Source organism: Balaenoptera acutorostrata, chromosome 3 (assembly GCF_949987535.1).
Source record: "Balaenoptera acutorostrata chromosome 3, mBalAcu1.1, whole genome shotgun sequence".
Taxonomy (NCBI): Eukaryota; Metazoa; Chordata; class Mammalia; order Artiodactyla; family Balaenopteridae; genus Balaenoptera; species Balaenoptera acutorostrata.
Window position 1 is genome coordinate 182893417 of NC_080066.1, and position 13889 is coordinate 182907305.

At 61.1% G+C, this 13889-nt stretch overlaps 1 protein-coding gene across 1 annotated transcript; it reads left to right on the top strand.

Moving 5' to 3' along the window:
- The first annotated feature begins 5584 nt into the window (after positions 1-5584).
- PLD4 (phospholipase D family member 4) lies at positions 5585-13243 on the top strand. The gene is made up of 10 exons (XM_057542014.1): positions 5585-5670; positions 8102-8298; positions 9065-9248; positions 9431-9551; positions 9991-10118; positions 10695-10895; positions 11583-11722; positions 11891-12056; positions 12131-12227; positions 12659-13243. Exons 1-10 carry the CDS (start codon positions 5644-5646, stop codon positions 12859-12861), a joined length of 1464 nt encoding a protein of 487 aa, XP_057397997.1. The 5' UTR covers positions 5585-5643; the 3' UTR covers positions 12862-13243.
- Positions 13244-13889: the final 646 nt, after the last annotated feature.

The following is a 13889-nucleotide window of genomic DNA, read 5'->3' on the forward strand; positions in this document are numbered from 1 at the left end:
CTGCCCCAGCTTTGGATGAAAACAACAACAACAACAACAAACCCCCCAAAACTCTCTTGTGTAGAGGAAGCCGAACAGAAAGCCTTAGGCCCTGCCTGGTATATGTGGAACATAGTGGAAAGCGGGTTAAACACACAAGTGAAGGAGGAACACAGCACCCCGTCCTGTAGGTCCCCACAGACGTGCAGAGAGGCAAGCTCAGGCGGGTACTGCCGGGCCGGATGCGCTAGAAACAGGCGTCAGGGAGGGTAGTAGCTACACTTCACTATCTGTCAGTTGATGCTTCATCAGCCACCTGAGGGCCTGTCAGCCATCGCTAAGCAAATGAAGACTCGCCTGGGGTACCTGGAGTCCTCACACAGCTTCAAACTATACGCTCGGCACACTCACAGTGAACACCAGCTTCTGGGGTGGGGTGCCCTTCTAACATAACGCCCATCCTAAGCCTGCCTGCCCTGCCTCACCCCCGCTTCCCGCAGAAACCGCGACAAAGGCACTTCTGCACAGTTCGCCCCCTGCCTTGTGACCGGCCCAGCACCGCCCTGGGTGCCCCGCGGGGCAAGCTACCCTCTCCCCGTGGAGCTGGGCGCATAGGTGCAAACTACCAGGTATAAAATGAAACAGTTACAAAAATGTGATGTACATCACAGGGAATTATAATAACTTTATATGGAGTGTAATCTATACAGATATTGAATCACTATGTTGTACATCTAAAATTAATATAACATTGTAAGTCAACTACACCGCAGTGGGAAAAAAACAGGGAGACAGACCACATCCCTGAAGATCTCTATGCCCTCAGTGGGAGAGGGGGCAGACGCCGTCTGGGAGCTCCCACCGCAGGGCCTCCTGGCTGGGTAACAGACTCGTATTAAGAGTTTCTGGGTCCAGGACTCGATGTCAGCTTGTTCTTTCTTTAATCTAACTTGGAACTGTTGCGCCAGCATCTTCCAAACCTACAGAAAGAAAGAAGAGCCGTGAGGGCCACCCATGCGTGTCTCTTCTCAGTTTCCTCTGTGTCATGTGGGCCTGGGGCTCAAATTTATATACACAACCCCAGGTGGGTGAAGAGCCTCCAGGACAAGTGATGTATTCAAAGCGGTTCTAGGTTGATCGCGATCCTAGGTTCCCACAGAAGCAAATGCAAATCATGTCTGGAGAAAGGCCTCTTCAGCCCAGGGCCCTCCACTGCCCCACAGTACGTCTAGCCCAGGACGAATTCCTGGTCAAATGTCATAAAACACACCATGAGCGACACCAGCATGAAATAACAAATAAAATTGTATTGGAATTTCCCTGGCGGTCCAGTGGTTACGACTCCGTGCTTCCAATGCAGGGGGCACGGGTCTGATCCCTGGTAGGGGAACTAAGATCCCACATGCCATGCAGAGTGGCCAAAAGAAAACGAAAAAAGATTAGAAAAGAGCAAAAGAATATAAACTATAGCCAGAGTTGGAAAAGCATCACACTGAGAATGATAATGACTCTAAAGAAAGCTTTGTAAAAACCTCAATAAGAGAATTAAATAACAGGTTAGACACAGCTAAAATAAGGATAAGTCAGTGGGGACTTCCCTGGTGGTGCAGTGGTTAAGAATCCGCCTGCTAATGCAGGGGACATGGGTTCGAGTCCTGGTCCGGGAAGATCCCACATGCCGCGGAACAGCTAAGCCTGCACGCCACAACTACTGAGCCTGCGCTCTAGAGCCCGCAAGCCACAACTACTGAGCCCGTGTGCCACAACTACTGAAGCCTGTGCGCCTAGAGCCCATACTCCACAACAAGAGAAGCCCGCACACCGCAACGAAGAGTAGCCCCTGCTCACTGCAACTAGAGAAAGCCCATGCACAGCAAAGAAGACCCAATACAGCCAAAAGTAAATAAATAAACTTATAAGAAAAGAAAAGAATAAGTCAGTGATGAGAAAGATGAGAGGAAGTTATCCAAATGCAATGCACAGGAACGTGGAAGTAGAAGCTATGAGATGGGTTGATGGCAGAGAGGACTGAGTGACTTGGCGTTCCTGACAAGGGAAAGGGAAGAACAGGGGAGAGGACGTATTCACAGAGAGAACAGAGAGGAATTTTCCAGAACTGGGAAAGACATGTGCTGTGGGTTGAATTGTGTCCACCAAAACGATGTTAAAGTCCTAACACCCAGGACCTGCGAATGTGACCTTATTTGGAAATGGGGTCTTTGCAGATGATCAAATTAAGATGAGGTCATTGTGATGGACCTTAATCCAATATGACTGGTGTCCTTAGAAAAAGGGAAATGTGGACACAGAGACAGATGTGTGCAGAGGGAAGATGATGTGAAGACACAGGGAGAACGCCAGAGACAGGCCAGGGAACCCCAGGGGCCACCAGAAATTAGGGGAGAGCCTGGACCAGACTCTCCCTCCTGGCCTCAGAAGGAACCAACCCTGCCGACACGCTGATTTGGGTCTCCTAGACTTCAGAACTGGGAGACGGTCAATTTCTGTTGTTTAAGCTGCCCAGTCTGTGACACTTTGCTACAACAGCCCTAGCAAACTAATACAACATGTATCCACGGCTACAGGAAGCATAATGTATGCCAGGATAAAAGGAAGAAAAGAAAACTACACCTGGTTACATCATGGTAACACTAAAGGATAGACACAGACATCGACAGTGAGAATCTGTTAAAAACAAGCAGAGCAAAGGAGTCCTTACAAAGGTGTGACAGCAGGTCTCCCAACAATGATGGAACCCTAAAGATTTTGGGGTTCCAGAGAAAATGACTGTCAAGAATTCTGTACCTAGAAAAGTTCTTTCAGTAATGAAGGAGAATTAGAGACATTTTCATGTTACTAAAAACTGAGCATTTGTCAACACGCTCCCAGTTCATGCAAAATAATTGGCAACTGAGAACTTTATCCCCAGCTGAACGATTAGTGAAGTCTGCTGACGAAAATTCAATAAACTATCAAGTTAAGAAGAAAAAAAGGGAACTTTATTCAAGCCAGCTGAGGATTCTAACTGGGGAAGCAGATTCTCAGAAGCTCTGAGGACGGTTCTGCCTGCTCGGAGTGGAAGACACAGCCACGCACATTTTCGAGACAAAGGATCGTACATCACAATGACATGCGGTATTTTACATAAAGGTCACCAAGGAGGCACAGCCCAGGGAAGCACAAAGTGGGCAGCGGGTCACCGTGACCCCTACGGAGCTGGGAAGGAACACTATTCTTTAAGAAGTTGCACTGCCAGTGTCAGAAGAAAGGGAAAACCCATCTTCCCGGGGTGGGGGGGCAGGCACGCCTACCTGTGAGGATCTCTGGCTAAGGTGTGACGCAGATGCACCTGGCACACAGGGAGGGAGGAGGCCCAAACAAACACAGAGAGAGAACTTTACGTTTAATTTTTTTCTTGTCCTGCCTTAAAATATCAATTTTATATCAAGTCCATTCTACAAGATTATTTCAGGAGGAAGGACGGTGACCACAGAGGGAAGCTCTGAAATAAAAGAAGGAAAGATGAGTAGATAAATCCATAAAAGTGAGTAATTCTTAAACACACCCTGAGTGCATAAAATAATTATAAGATGCATAATTTGGGGGGGGGGGTTCTTTTTGTTGTTGTTGTTGGCTGTGCCGCACGGCTTGTGGGATCTCAGTTCCCTGACCACGGATTGAACCCGGGCCATGGCAGTGAAAACCCGGAATCCTAGCCAGTAGGCCACCAGGGAACTCCCTTTGGGGGTTTAAAATAATAATAATAATAGTATTACAAGCTGGAATTTTTTTTTTAAATGACAACAGCAGAATATAAGGGGGAGATCACTGGAGTTGAAGTATTCAAACGCCCTCACGTTATTCAGGAAGAGGGAAAGATGTTTATTATGTATATACCTTATGTCTGTGGGGCAAAATTTTAAAGATAAGCTGAGTAGTGTGGAAGCACACCACCTCCTAACGTCAGTGGATCAACACAACCGAAGAACAGTTACTGCTGATGGAAAGTCTGCTGCGGATCAAGCCCGAGGAGCTCTCCCATCGGGGCTGCATTGTCAGAGCCCAGAACAGACAGGAGGGAACAGCAGTACTTCCTACACCCAAGATTAAAGGCTTCAGAAGAGAACTGACATAACGCCCCTTCACTCACAATGCATCGGTCAGGACCTGTTTGGTGACTGGCCGGACCGCAGGGTGGCCGGTGACCTGCCGGACCTCAGGGTGGCCGGTGACCGGCCGGACCGCAGGGTGGCCGGTGACCTGCCGGACCGCAGGATGGCTGGTGACCTGCCGGACCGCAGGGTGGCCAGGGCAGAGAATCCTCCCCTGCGTCCGAGTGGTCTGTGTGAGTGTCCATCACAAAGCATCATTCCCCAAAGCCTAGAATTCAGGGAATAGGAGAAAATGGAACAAGAAAAAAAATCCAGGGGGCTTCCCTGGTGGTTCAGTGGTGAAGAATCCGCCTGCCAATGCAGGGGACACGGGTTCGAGCCCTGGTCTGGGAAAATCTCACATGCCGCGGAGCAACTAAGCCTATGTGCCACAACTACTGAGCCTGCGCTCTAGAGCCCGCGAGCCACAGCTGCTGAGCCCACATGCCACAACTACTGAAGCCCGTGGGCCTAGAGCCCGTGCTCCGCAATGAAGAGTAGGGCCCTGCTCGCCACAGCTAGGGAAAGTCCGTGTGTAGCAATGAAGACACAACGCAGCCAAAAAATAAATAAATTTATTTAAAAAAAAAAAAAAAGGAAGGAATGAAGAGAGCAGCCGAAGGGAGGAAAAGAAAGCCAAATCCAAAACAAAAAACCAAAGAGAAGGGCTATTCTAAAGACCACTGTCTGCGGGGGGGCAGGGGGCACGGGGTGGGGCTGGGGGTGAAAGGGTCCTGTATTCAGAGAGTCCTGGTCGGGGGGTGGTGGTGGGATGGGGCAGGCGGAGGCAGAAATCCTTGCTGGGGACCCAGGCTGAGCACCAGCAAACTATAGCCAGGCCTGCCTTTTCAGGCAGCCCAGTAAGCCGCCCACCTGCATTCTCCAGGATGGGGGTCCTAGCTGCCTCCATTTCCCAGCCTCCCTTGCAGCTAGATGCAGTCATGTGACTAAGTTCTGAATCATGAGACATAAATGGAAGTGCCCTGTGGGACTTCCAGGATGTCTCCTCTGGGATATCTCTTATGCTCTGCTAGGAACATGAGGTGATGGCTGAGCTCCAGCAGCAATTATGGGGCCATGAGGCTGCCAGTCAACCCTAGGGATTGGGAGCTGAGAGCTGGAGGGACCTGGCTCCTGATGGCTGTGGAACCAATACCATCCCTAGGCTGCCAGCCCCAGAATCTGTTCAGTGTGATGGAGAAAAACAATGTTCAAGCCCTGGTTCCTCAAGTCAAGAGTCTCGGTGGTTTGCACCAAAACTAACTCAGATGCATAAGCCTGTGACTTGGGGTTGGGGGGTGGAGAGGGATTTTCTCTGGATGTGAAAGTTTTCAGCCCCACCCCCTGGCTGGCCCACCCAGCTCCAGATGTCTGTCAAGGGCGTGGAGGGAGGTACTCAGGAAGAAAAGGAAGTGGCCAGAAGGGGAAGCAGCAGGCTGCAGAGAGGAGGCAGGTGGGACCTGATCGGGCGCTCGCTGGCGAGCTGAGGGCCTGCATCTGTGGCAAAGCCAAGATGAACGCCAAGGCAGGACCCCCAGAGGTAAGTGCCAGTGAGGCCGGATGGGAGAGTCAGGCCAAAGGCCCTGAGACGGGGACTTTGGTCCACTGCCCCCTGGCCCTGTGCTGCCAGCAGCCCTGGGCCCAAAGGGCCATAAAGTCTCCAGCTGGGCCTGCAGAGCACCCATTCCTCCTCCAGTTTGTGCAGCCAGGACCACCAGGGCCTCGGGGTCTCCTAGAGAGTTCAGAGCAGGTCCTCCCTCCACCCCAGCCTGGGCCGGGCAGCTGCGCCACATGCCCTGCACGGCAGGAAGTCTCACCCCTTCACCCATGACCTCCGATGCCTGCAGGGTCCCACGGCTGCCCAACACAGGGCTGGGGGGGAGCTCAGAGCTGTCCCATGGGAGCCTCCCAACCCGTCACGGCCCTGAGATGCCAGCGCTAGTGGGTCATCCTCGCCCAACAGCCAGCCCCACCCCTGGACATACAGGGTCCCCAGGGCTGCAGCTGCCCAGAGCCCCCCTGGACAGCTGGCCTCCCCAGGCCCCTGTAGTTCCCAAGGGGATGGGTGGCCCGGCAGGTGCCTCGGCCGTGCTCCGAGTCCCAGATGGGGGCCGTGGGGGCAGGGCTGCCGCGCTCCAACCTTCCTGTCTGCCTGGGGCCCCGGGCGGTGCAGCAGGGGCAGCGTCTGTCCAAGGATGGCCCTGGGGCCCCGCCCAGGACTGCACCCCGATTGCCTCTCCTGCGGGTCAGTGAAGGGGCCTGGGACCTGTTCACCGTGAAGGCCTGATGCAGCCCCAGCCCTCCCCGGGCAGGGAGGGGAGTGGCAGGCCCCCGGGCGCTCCTCTGCGGCGTGCGGGTGGGGAAGCACCCTGACTTCCCTCTATGGGGGCTCCTGGCAGGGAGGGGTGCCGGGCCTCGGGCACTCTGCCTGAGTCCCCCCCTCACTCTGCTTTCTGGGGCCCCCGCCACCCGGTAATGGTTCTGGCTCAGGGCAATCGCAGCCCCCGGGCCCAGCTCCTATGGCCGCCCCTTCCCCACACTGAGGCGGGCCAGCGGGTCCTGTGGAAGGACACCTGCTCCCAGGGCCCCATTGCCTGGCCAAGCTGCACTCGCAGGCAGGCAGCGCAGCCCAGGCCCCAGGCCCCAGGCTGCAGGGGCCACTTCCCCACCAAGGCCAGGCGGGAGGGCTGCACCCACCCCTCACGGTTGGCTGGCCGGGCGGGGCGGGGTGGGGGGATCCCTGTCGCTGCGCGTGGGCCCCTCCCTGCACTCCGGGGCGGGCGTGCTGAGATCGGGGGCATCCCCCTCACAGCAGCACTGGAGGCTGCTTTGGGGAGGGGCCCAACTCCTACCGGGGCCCAGCCGGCCTGGCTTCCAGCTCCTCGTGGGAGTGACCACTCAGAGGGGACGAGACGCATCCTCCGTCCCCAGCTGGCTGCAGAGTCCTGCTGCAGAGGGAGAGCCCCGCTGCCAGCATCAAGGGGTCCCGACTCAGCCCCAGCCCCCTGAACAGCAACACTCTGTCAGTGCCGGGTCTCCCCAGCCAGGACAAGGGCTGCTGCCCGGCGCCCAGGAGGGACTGCAAGGGGCCAGGACGGGGGCGCCCAGCCCGGGAAGGGAAGCAGCTATTTACAGGCCAGCCTTGAGAGGGCCAAGCTGGAGAGCAGAAATGGCATCAGACTCGTTGAGGTTGTGACTGAAACAAGGAACTGAGATTCAGACACCCACATGCCCGCCGAGAGGGGGTCCAAGAGGGAGAACAGCGGGTCACGTGTGTCCCGGGAACAGACCGGGGCGCACACACACACACATGCACGCACACATGCACACGCACCAGTGATGGGCAAGGGACTCGCCAGCTTCAGGCCGGGCTGTGGTGAGGGTGCGACCATGGGCAGGAGTGGTGGCTGTAGGGGTCCCCACGAGGTGGTGGCCCCGGTGCCCAGCTGCCCAGGCACCGTGGAGCCACTGCAGCCGGGCCTGGAGCTGTGGGTGATGCCAGGTCACCCCCAGCAGGTGCCGAGGCCTCTGCAGAGCGCATCGGTGGCCCCTGCGTGGCCCCGATCCACACCACCCCACAGCCCACGGGACAGGGAGGCCCGCACAGCAGGACTTGGGGGCCTGAGGGAGGGGGCTCAGCAGCCTCACAGGACCCCTGGGCCAGAGTGGCAAGGACAGAACTAGCCACGGGGGAACCGGGGCACCCTGACGGGTGGGCTGCTCGGCACCGGCCACATGCCCCGTCTCGGGGGACCTGGGAAGATGGCCAGTGACCGTGCGGGCCCGGGCTGGGCCCCGGCGGTGGGCTCGGGCCTGTGTGGCCCCATCCGCGCCAGCCCCGCCCGGCTGCAGGCCTGGCCTCCGGGGCAGCAGGGACGGCCTGTCTCAGCACCGGAGAGGCCGTCAGGCCCGCCCGGAAGAGCGCGGCCACGCCCCGGGGACCCCGTGGTGACGCCCTCCTCCGGCTGCAGGTGCGGGGGACTCTGGCCCTGCTGTGCGTGAGCGCCGTGACCCTCACCTACGCGCTGTGGCAGGCGCTCTCTTCCTCCGCCCGGCCCCACGTGCGCCCCGAGGAAGGGCCCACCGCGTCCTGCGGCCTTGGCTCCAGCCTGGCCTGGGCGCCCCTGGGAGGGGAGGCCTGGCGGCATCAGCAGAACGACTCCTGCCGGTGAGTGAGCCGCGAGGTCTCCAGGGTGGCCGGCGCGTCGCTGCTCCAGGCCGCCGCCTGCCTTCCCCCTGGGCGCCCCACAGGGACCAGCGTCGCCCTCTGCCACCTCCTGTTGGAAGAGGCAGGTTCCGGGGAGGGCGGGCTGTGAGGCAGGGGGCGTGGTCGGGGGAGGGGAGAAGCCCCGAACTGTACGGGCCGGAGTGGGGGCGGGGGATGGGGACGACTTGGGGCCTCTTTGCAGCAAACGCAGGCGGCCAGCCAGGGACTCCGACAAGGCCGCGAGCCCCGGTCCTGCCCGGGCCGAGGTGGCACCATCGCAGCCCTTCCACCTGGGGTGGAGTCGCAGCGCCCGCCCCCACCGCCCCGCTGTGGGGTCCTGGGATCCCAGCACACCCCCGGCCTACCCCCAACCCCCACTGGCCCAGCCCTCCCCTCTGGGCCAGCCCGGGCATCTCCAAGGGCCTCCACAGCTGCAGGAGCCCAGACCCAACACCTCTGCCGGGCTCCGCAAGCGACAGCCCTGAGCAGACAGCGCCTGGGCTTGGGGGGGGCCTGGGCCCCATCTGCCCTGCTCTCAGGTCCCCCACTCAGGCCCCTCCCCGGGGCGCTCCTGGGTGTCCGGCCTGCCCTGCCCAGTCTGGCCTGCGGCCCCCTCCCTGCACCCGCGGCCTGGGCTCAGCCCTCCCGCTTGGCTGGACGGGACGGAGCAGGTGATGCGAGGCTGGCTGGTGGCTCCTGCGCTCACACCTGGCACCTCCCTCCGCAGGCTTGTCCTCGTGGAAAGCATCCCCCAGGACCTGCCGCCTGCAGCAGGCAGCCCGTCTGCCCAGCCCCTGGCCCAGGCCTGGCTGCAGCTGCTGGACGCCGCCCGGGAGAGTGTCCACGTGGCCTCCTTCTACTGGTCCCTCACGGGGTCCGACACTGGGGTCAATGACTCGTCTTCCCAGCTGGTGCGCCACCCGTCCCCCGACTCGGAGGCTGCGGGCCGTCCAGGGGCCACACACACAGCAAGCCTGGCGGGCAGCGCATCTGTCTGACCGAGCTGTGGGCAGTCAGAGGCGGCCTCCTGGGGAAGTCTGGGCCCTTCCTGGTGGGATGGGGCTGGCCTCTCACCGCTGGCCTGCTCTCGCAGGGAGAGGCCCTTCTGCAGAAGCTGCAGCAGCTGCTGGACAGAAACGTTTCCCTGGCTGTGGCCACCAGCACCCCGACACTGGTCCGGAACTCCACCGACCTGCAGGTCCTGGTGGCCCGAGGTAGGTTCCTGCCGTCCTGGGCCTGGGGACGGGCGAGAGCAGTGGGGCTGCCCGGGAGGGGGAGGCCGGGAGCCCAGGGCTGCAAGCGCCTTCAAGTGGGCTTCCCCGGGGGCCAGTTCCAGGGAGCCGGATGTGTCATTTCCCAGGGGGCAGAGCACAGGGTGGTCTCCGGGCCTTGCTGAGCCCAGACGCTTCAGCCTGTGGGTGGCGGCTTGGCCTGGAGCCAGAGGCAGCAGGGACAATCCTCACAGAGCCGGGCTGCCTGGAGGGACCCCTGGCTGGTCAATGCCTCAGTTTTCCCACCTGTAAAATGGGAATAACAACATCAACTGAGTAGGACTGCTGTGAGGAGAAAGGAATCCACCCACCTGCAAAGAAAGAGCTGAGAATCTGGCTCAGCACGAAGCGGGTTCACCGCACTGTCCTGCACCCTCGTCAGGCGCCCAGGTGCGACATGTGCCCATGGGAAGGCTCACCGGCGGCGTTTTGCACTCCAAGTTCTGGGTCGTGGATGGGCGGCACGTCTATGTGGGCAGTGCCAACATGGACTGGCGGTCACTGACACAGGTGAGTCCCCGAGACCCGAGTGGGGATGCCCCATGTCCCCATGCGGGCAGTCACCCTGGGGGAAGCGGCCATGTCTGTAACATCGCTGTGGTAGAAACACCCGGAGACTGGTTACCGGATTCAAACGGCACTGAACTCCTGCTGCGGAAGGCCATTTAACCGCCCGGAAAGATGCTCAGGTCACCTTATCCGGGAAATCATGCAGACAAAGCACGAGCCCTTCTAGGGAAAGCAGTGCTTTAACCATGAGTCAAAACGGTGACAGCAGCTGTCATCTAGCAGTGGAGAATGATTTTTTTTTTCTTTGTTCTCTGGGCATTTATGCGTCTTCTATTGTCTTTTGGTAATAAACACGTATTGCCCTTGGAATACAATGTTCAAGGAAAACAGGGACCCGCAGGGCACCCCACCCCATGGCTTCCCCGAGCGCACCATCTACTACGGATTCTCGCGGGGGGTGGATGCTGCTGTGGGCCGGCTGCCGAGCCGGGCGCCGCACCTGCCCGGCACCCCCGGCCGGGGGGTCCACACGGCCCCAGAGGGGCCCCTCCCGCACCGCTGCCCCGGTCCCTGCAGGTGAAGGAGCTCGGCACCATCATCTGCAACTGCAGCCGCCTGGCCCAGGACCTGGAGAAGACCTTCCAGACCTACTGGGTGTTGGGGGCGCCGAAGGCTGTCCTCCCCAAGCCCTGGCCTCGGAACTTCTCCTCCCGCATCAACCGCTTCCAGCCCCTCCGGGACTACTTTGACGGGGTGCCCACCACTGCCTACTTCTCGGTAAGGGTGGTCAGGGGGGCCGACGGGGGCCCCTGCTCTCCTGGCTGGCCAGAGGCACAGGGAGCCCCGCCCACCCTGGGCCTGGCCTGCAGACACCTCAGAGTCTGCTAGGTCCTCGGGGCCACGGCTCCGGGAGCCAGCGCCGTGGACGGCACTGCGGCCCCAGGGTGAGGGGCAGGCCCGGCCCCAGGAGAGGACGCGGTCTTCGTCATCCACGGGAGACAGGCAACCTGAGTGCTTGTGGGGGTCGTCCTGTGGCCCTGGGGGCCTCCAAGCACACTGTTGGATGGGGTCTGACTCAGGCCCAGGGAGGGTGGGGGGAGGACCCGTGCATCAGGCAATTCTGTCACTCTGCGGGGAGGAGAGGGGGACTGAGGGGCGGGCGGTCATGCCCACCAGCCACGACCCTCCCTCAGGGTACACGGCAGCTGCCCCAGTGCTGGGCTACAGTGGAGACCCTGCCTCGGAGGCAGGGACGCTTCCCCAGACGTGGGGGCCCAGGCTGAGCCGCGCGGGCAGCTTCCTCCGGAGTCAGGCCAGCCCGGGGCCCCTGTTCAGACCCGACGTCTTGTCTTCCTCCTGGTTCCCAGTGCTGGAGGGTGGGTGCACCGTGGCATCACGGGTCCAAGAACCCAGTGGCTCAGAACCGGGTGGGCAGTGCCCTCAGGGACCTCTCTGCCCGCACAGGCATCACCGCCCGCACTCTGCCCCCACGGCCGCACCCGGGACCTGGACGCGCTGCTGGCGGTGATGGGGGGCGCCCGGGAGTTCATCTATGCCTCGGTGATGGAGTATTTCCCCACCACACGCTTCACCCACCCCGCCAGGTAGGCCGGGCGGGAGCCGGGCAGCTCCGGACGGGGGAGGCCCCTCTGCCCGTGCGTGGGCAGCTCCTGGCCTGTCTCCTCGCCCGCCAGGACCCCTGCCCACTCGGGGCGTGTGGGCAGGGCCCGGTTGACCTGAGGACCCTGACCCTCCCCCGCACCCCTCCCCAGGTACTGGCCGGTGCTGGACACGGCGCTGCGGGCGGCGGCCGTCAGCAGGGGCGTGCGCGTGCACCTGCTGGTCAGCTGCTGGCTCAACACGGACCCCAGCATGTTCCCTTACCTGCGGTCCCTGCAAGCCCTCAGCAACCCCGCGGCCAACGTGTCCGTGGACGTGGTGAGGACCCACCCCCTGGCCGGGCCGGGAAGCAGCCTCCCTGTTGGCTGACACGCCCTCTCTGTTCCCCCAAGAAAGTCTTCATTGTGCCCGTGAGGAACCACTCCAACATCCCCTTCAGCAGGGTGAACCACAGCAAGTTCATGGTCACGGAGAAGGCGGCCTACATAGGTGAGCAGGGGTGAGGGCTGCGGGCAGGGGCTCAGGACCCGAGTCCTTGTGGGCTGCGGAGCGAGCGGACACCAGCAGAGGGCACACAGGCCCGCAGAAGGGATCGTGTCGCCTGGGCGGTGGCCAGGCCAGGGTGCTGAAGAGGGCGCTGTTCTCCGTCCAGCGCGGACCCCGGGTGGGGACCTGCTGAAGGGCTCAGGCCCTCCCCCATGGAGGCAGGTGGGGACCCCTGGCACCGAGCCCCCCCGAGCACTGAGTCCGTGGGCTGCTGGGGTGCAGTCCCTCACGTGAAGAGCGGGCTGCACTCAGCACCAGAGAGGCTGCAGGGCTGCAGTCGGACCACGGCAGAGTGGCCGCTGGGGCCATCGGGCTGGGCCAGGCAGCAGAGGACCCCCCCGTGCAGCCCAGTAACCCAGCGTCTCCGCCCACAGGCACTTCCAACTGGTCCGAAGATTACTTCAGCAGCACCTCGGGTGTGGGCCTGGTGGTCAGCCAGAGGGCCTCCAGCACCCAGCCAGGGGTGACAACCGTGCAGGAGCAGCTGCGGCAACTCTTTGAGCGAGACTGGAGTTCCCGCTACGCTGTAGGCCTGGACGGACAGGCCCAGGGCCAGGACTGTGTTTGGCAGGGCTGACGTCCAGCCTTTCCTGGCTGCGGAGCCCCACTGCTCCCGACCAGGCCTCCCTGCCTGGCCCCCAGTGTGGACCCCGAGCAGCTCCATCCGCACAAGCCCTGGTCAGGGGCAGGACTGCCCAACGCAGGGCAGGCGCAAACTGTTTGCTCTCCAAATCTAGCCCGTCTTAAAGCCCCACCTCCTCCAGGGAGCCCTCCAGGATGCCCTCCCTGGATCCCACAGAGCCGCAATTCCTGCCCACACACGGAGCCTTTACAATACTGTGTGCCTCCCTGTTTCTCCTGTGAGTCCTGAGTCAGGCTGCGTCCCACCTTCTCAGCCCCAGGCTGGAGTTCAGCCTCTACCCACCTGCGAGGCGCCTGTGTCCACGAGGCCACATTGAGGCGGGGCTGGGCTTCTGCCATGCGAGCCGCTGACTCTTGCCAGCATCCAGCCTCCTGCCCACAGGAACCCAGAGACAGAGCAGGGGGAGGGGCTGGCGCCGGGGGTGGGCCCAGGTCTGATGGGGGCGGGGCTGGTGCCTGGGCAGGGCATGGGGGCGTGGGGTGGGGGGGAGGCCTGCTGGGGGCAGGGCTGGCGCCTGGGGTGGTGGGCCTAGGCCTGTAGAGGCCAACCTGCTCGTGGCACCCAGTCCTGGTGTATAAGGGGCCAGGAACCGGGCGGTAGAGTTGTAGAGTGGAGAGGACCTGGGTTTGAGCTGGCAGGAGGGTGACACCAGCCAGGATGGGGTTTGGATGCAGCCCCATTGGAGCTTACCCTCTCTTGGGACTCACCCAGCACCTGCCCTGCAGAGGCAGGAGCTGAATCCTGGTCTGACAACTCGCTTCTGCTAGGAATGCTGGGTCAGAAGCCTGTCTCGGCCCTGGCCTCGCCACTTCCTGGTTTCTGACCTCGGCTTCAGAGCCCACCTGCCCTTGCAGAGGCCCCCAGGGCAACTGAGGCTAGAGCTGGGGGCTGGCTCAATGTCCAAGAGACCCTGGCCGCTGAGGGAGCTGAGCGAGTGGACCCCAGGCCGCTGCTCCCCTGCC

Coding starts and splice junctions, on each gene's coding strand:
- PLD4 (XM_057542014.1), top strand. CDS start 5,644: ATGAACGCCAAGGCAGGACCCCCAGAG. Junction 8,299..9,064: donor CAGCAGAACGACTCCTGCCG/GTGAGTGAGCCG, acceptor CTCCCTCCGCAG/GCTTGTCCTCGTGGAAAGCA. Junction 12,228..12,658: donor GGAGAAGGCGGCCTACATAG/GTGAGCAGGGGT, acceptor CTCCGCCCACAG/GCACTTCCAACTGGTCCGAA.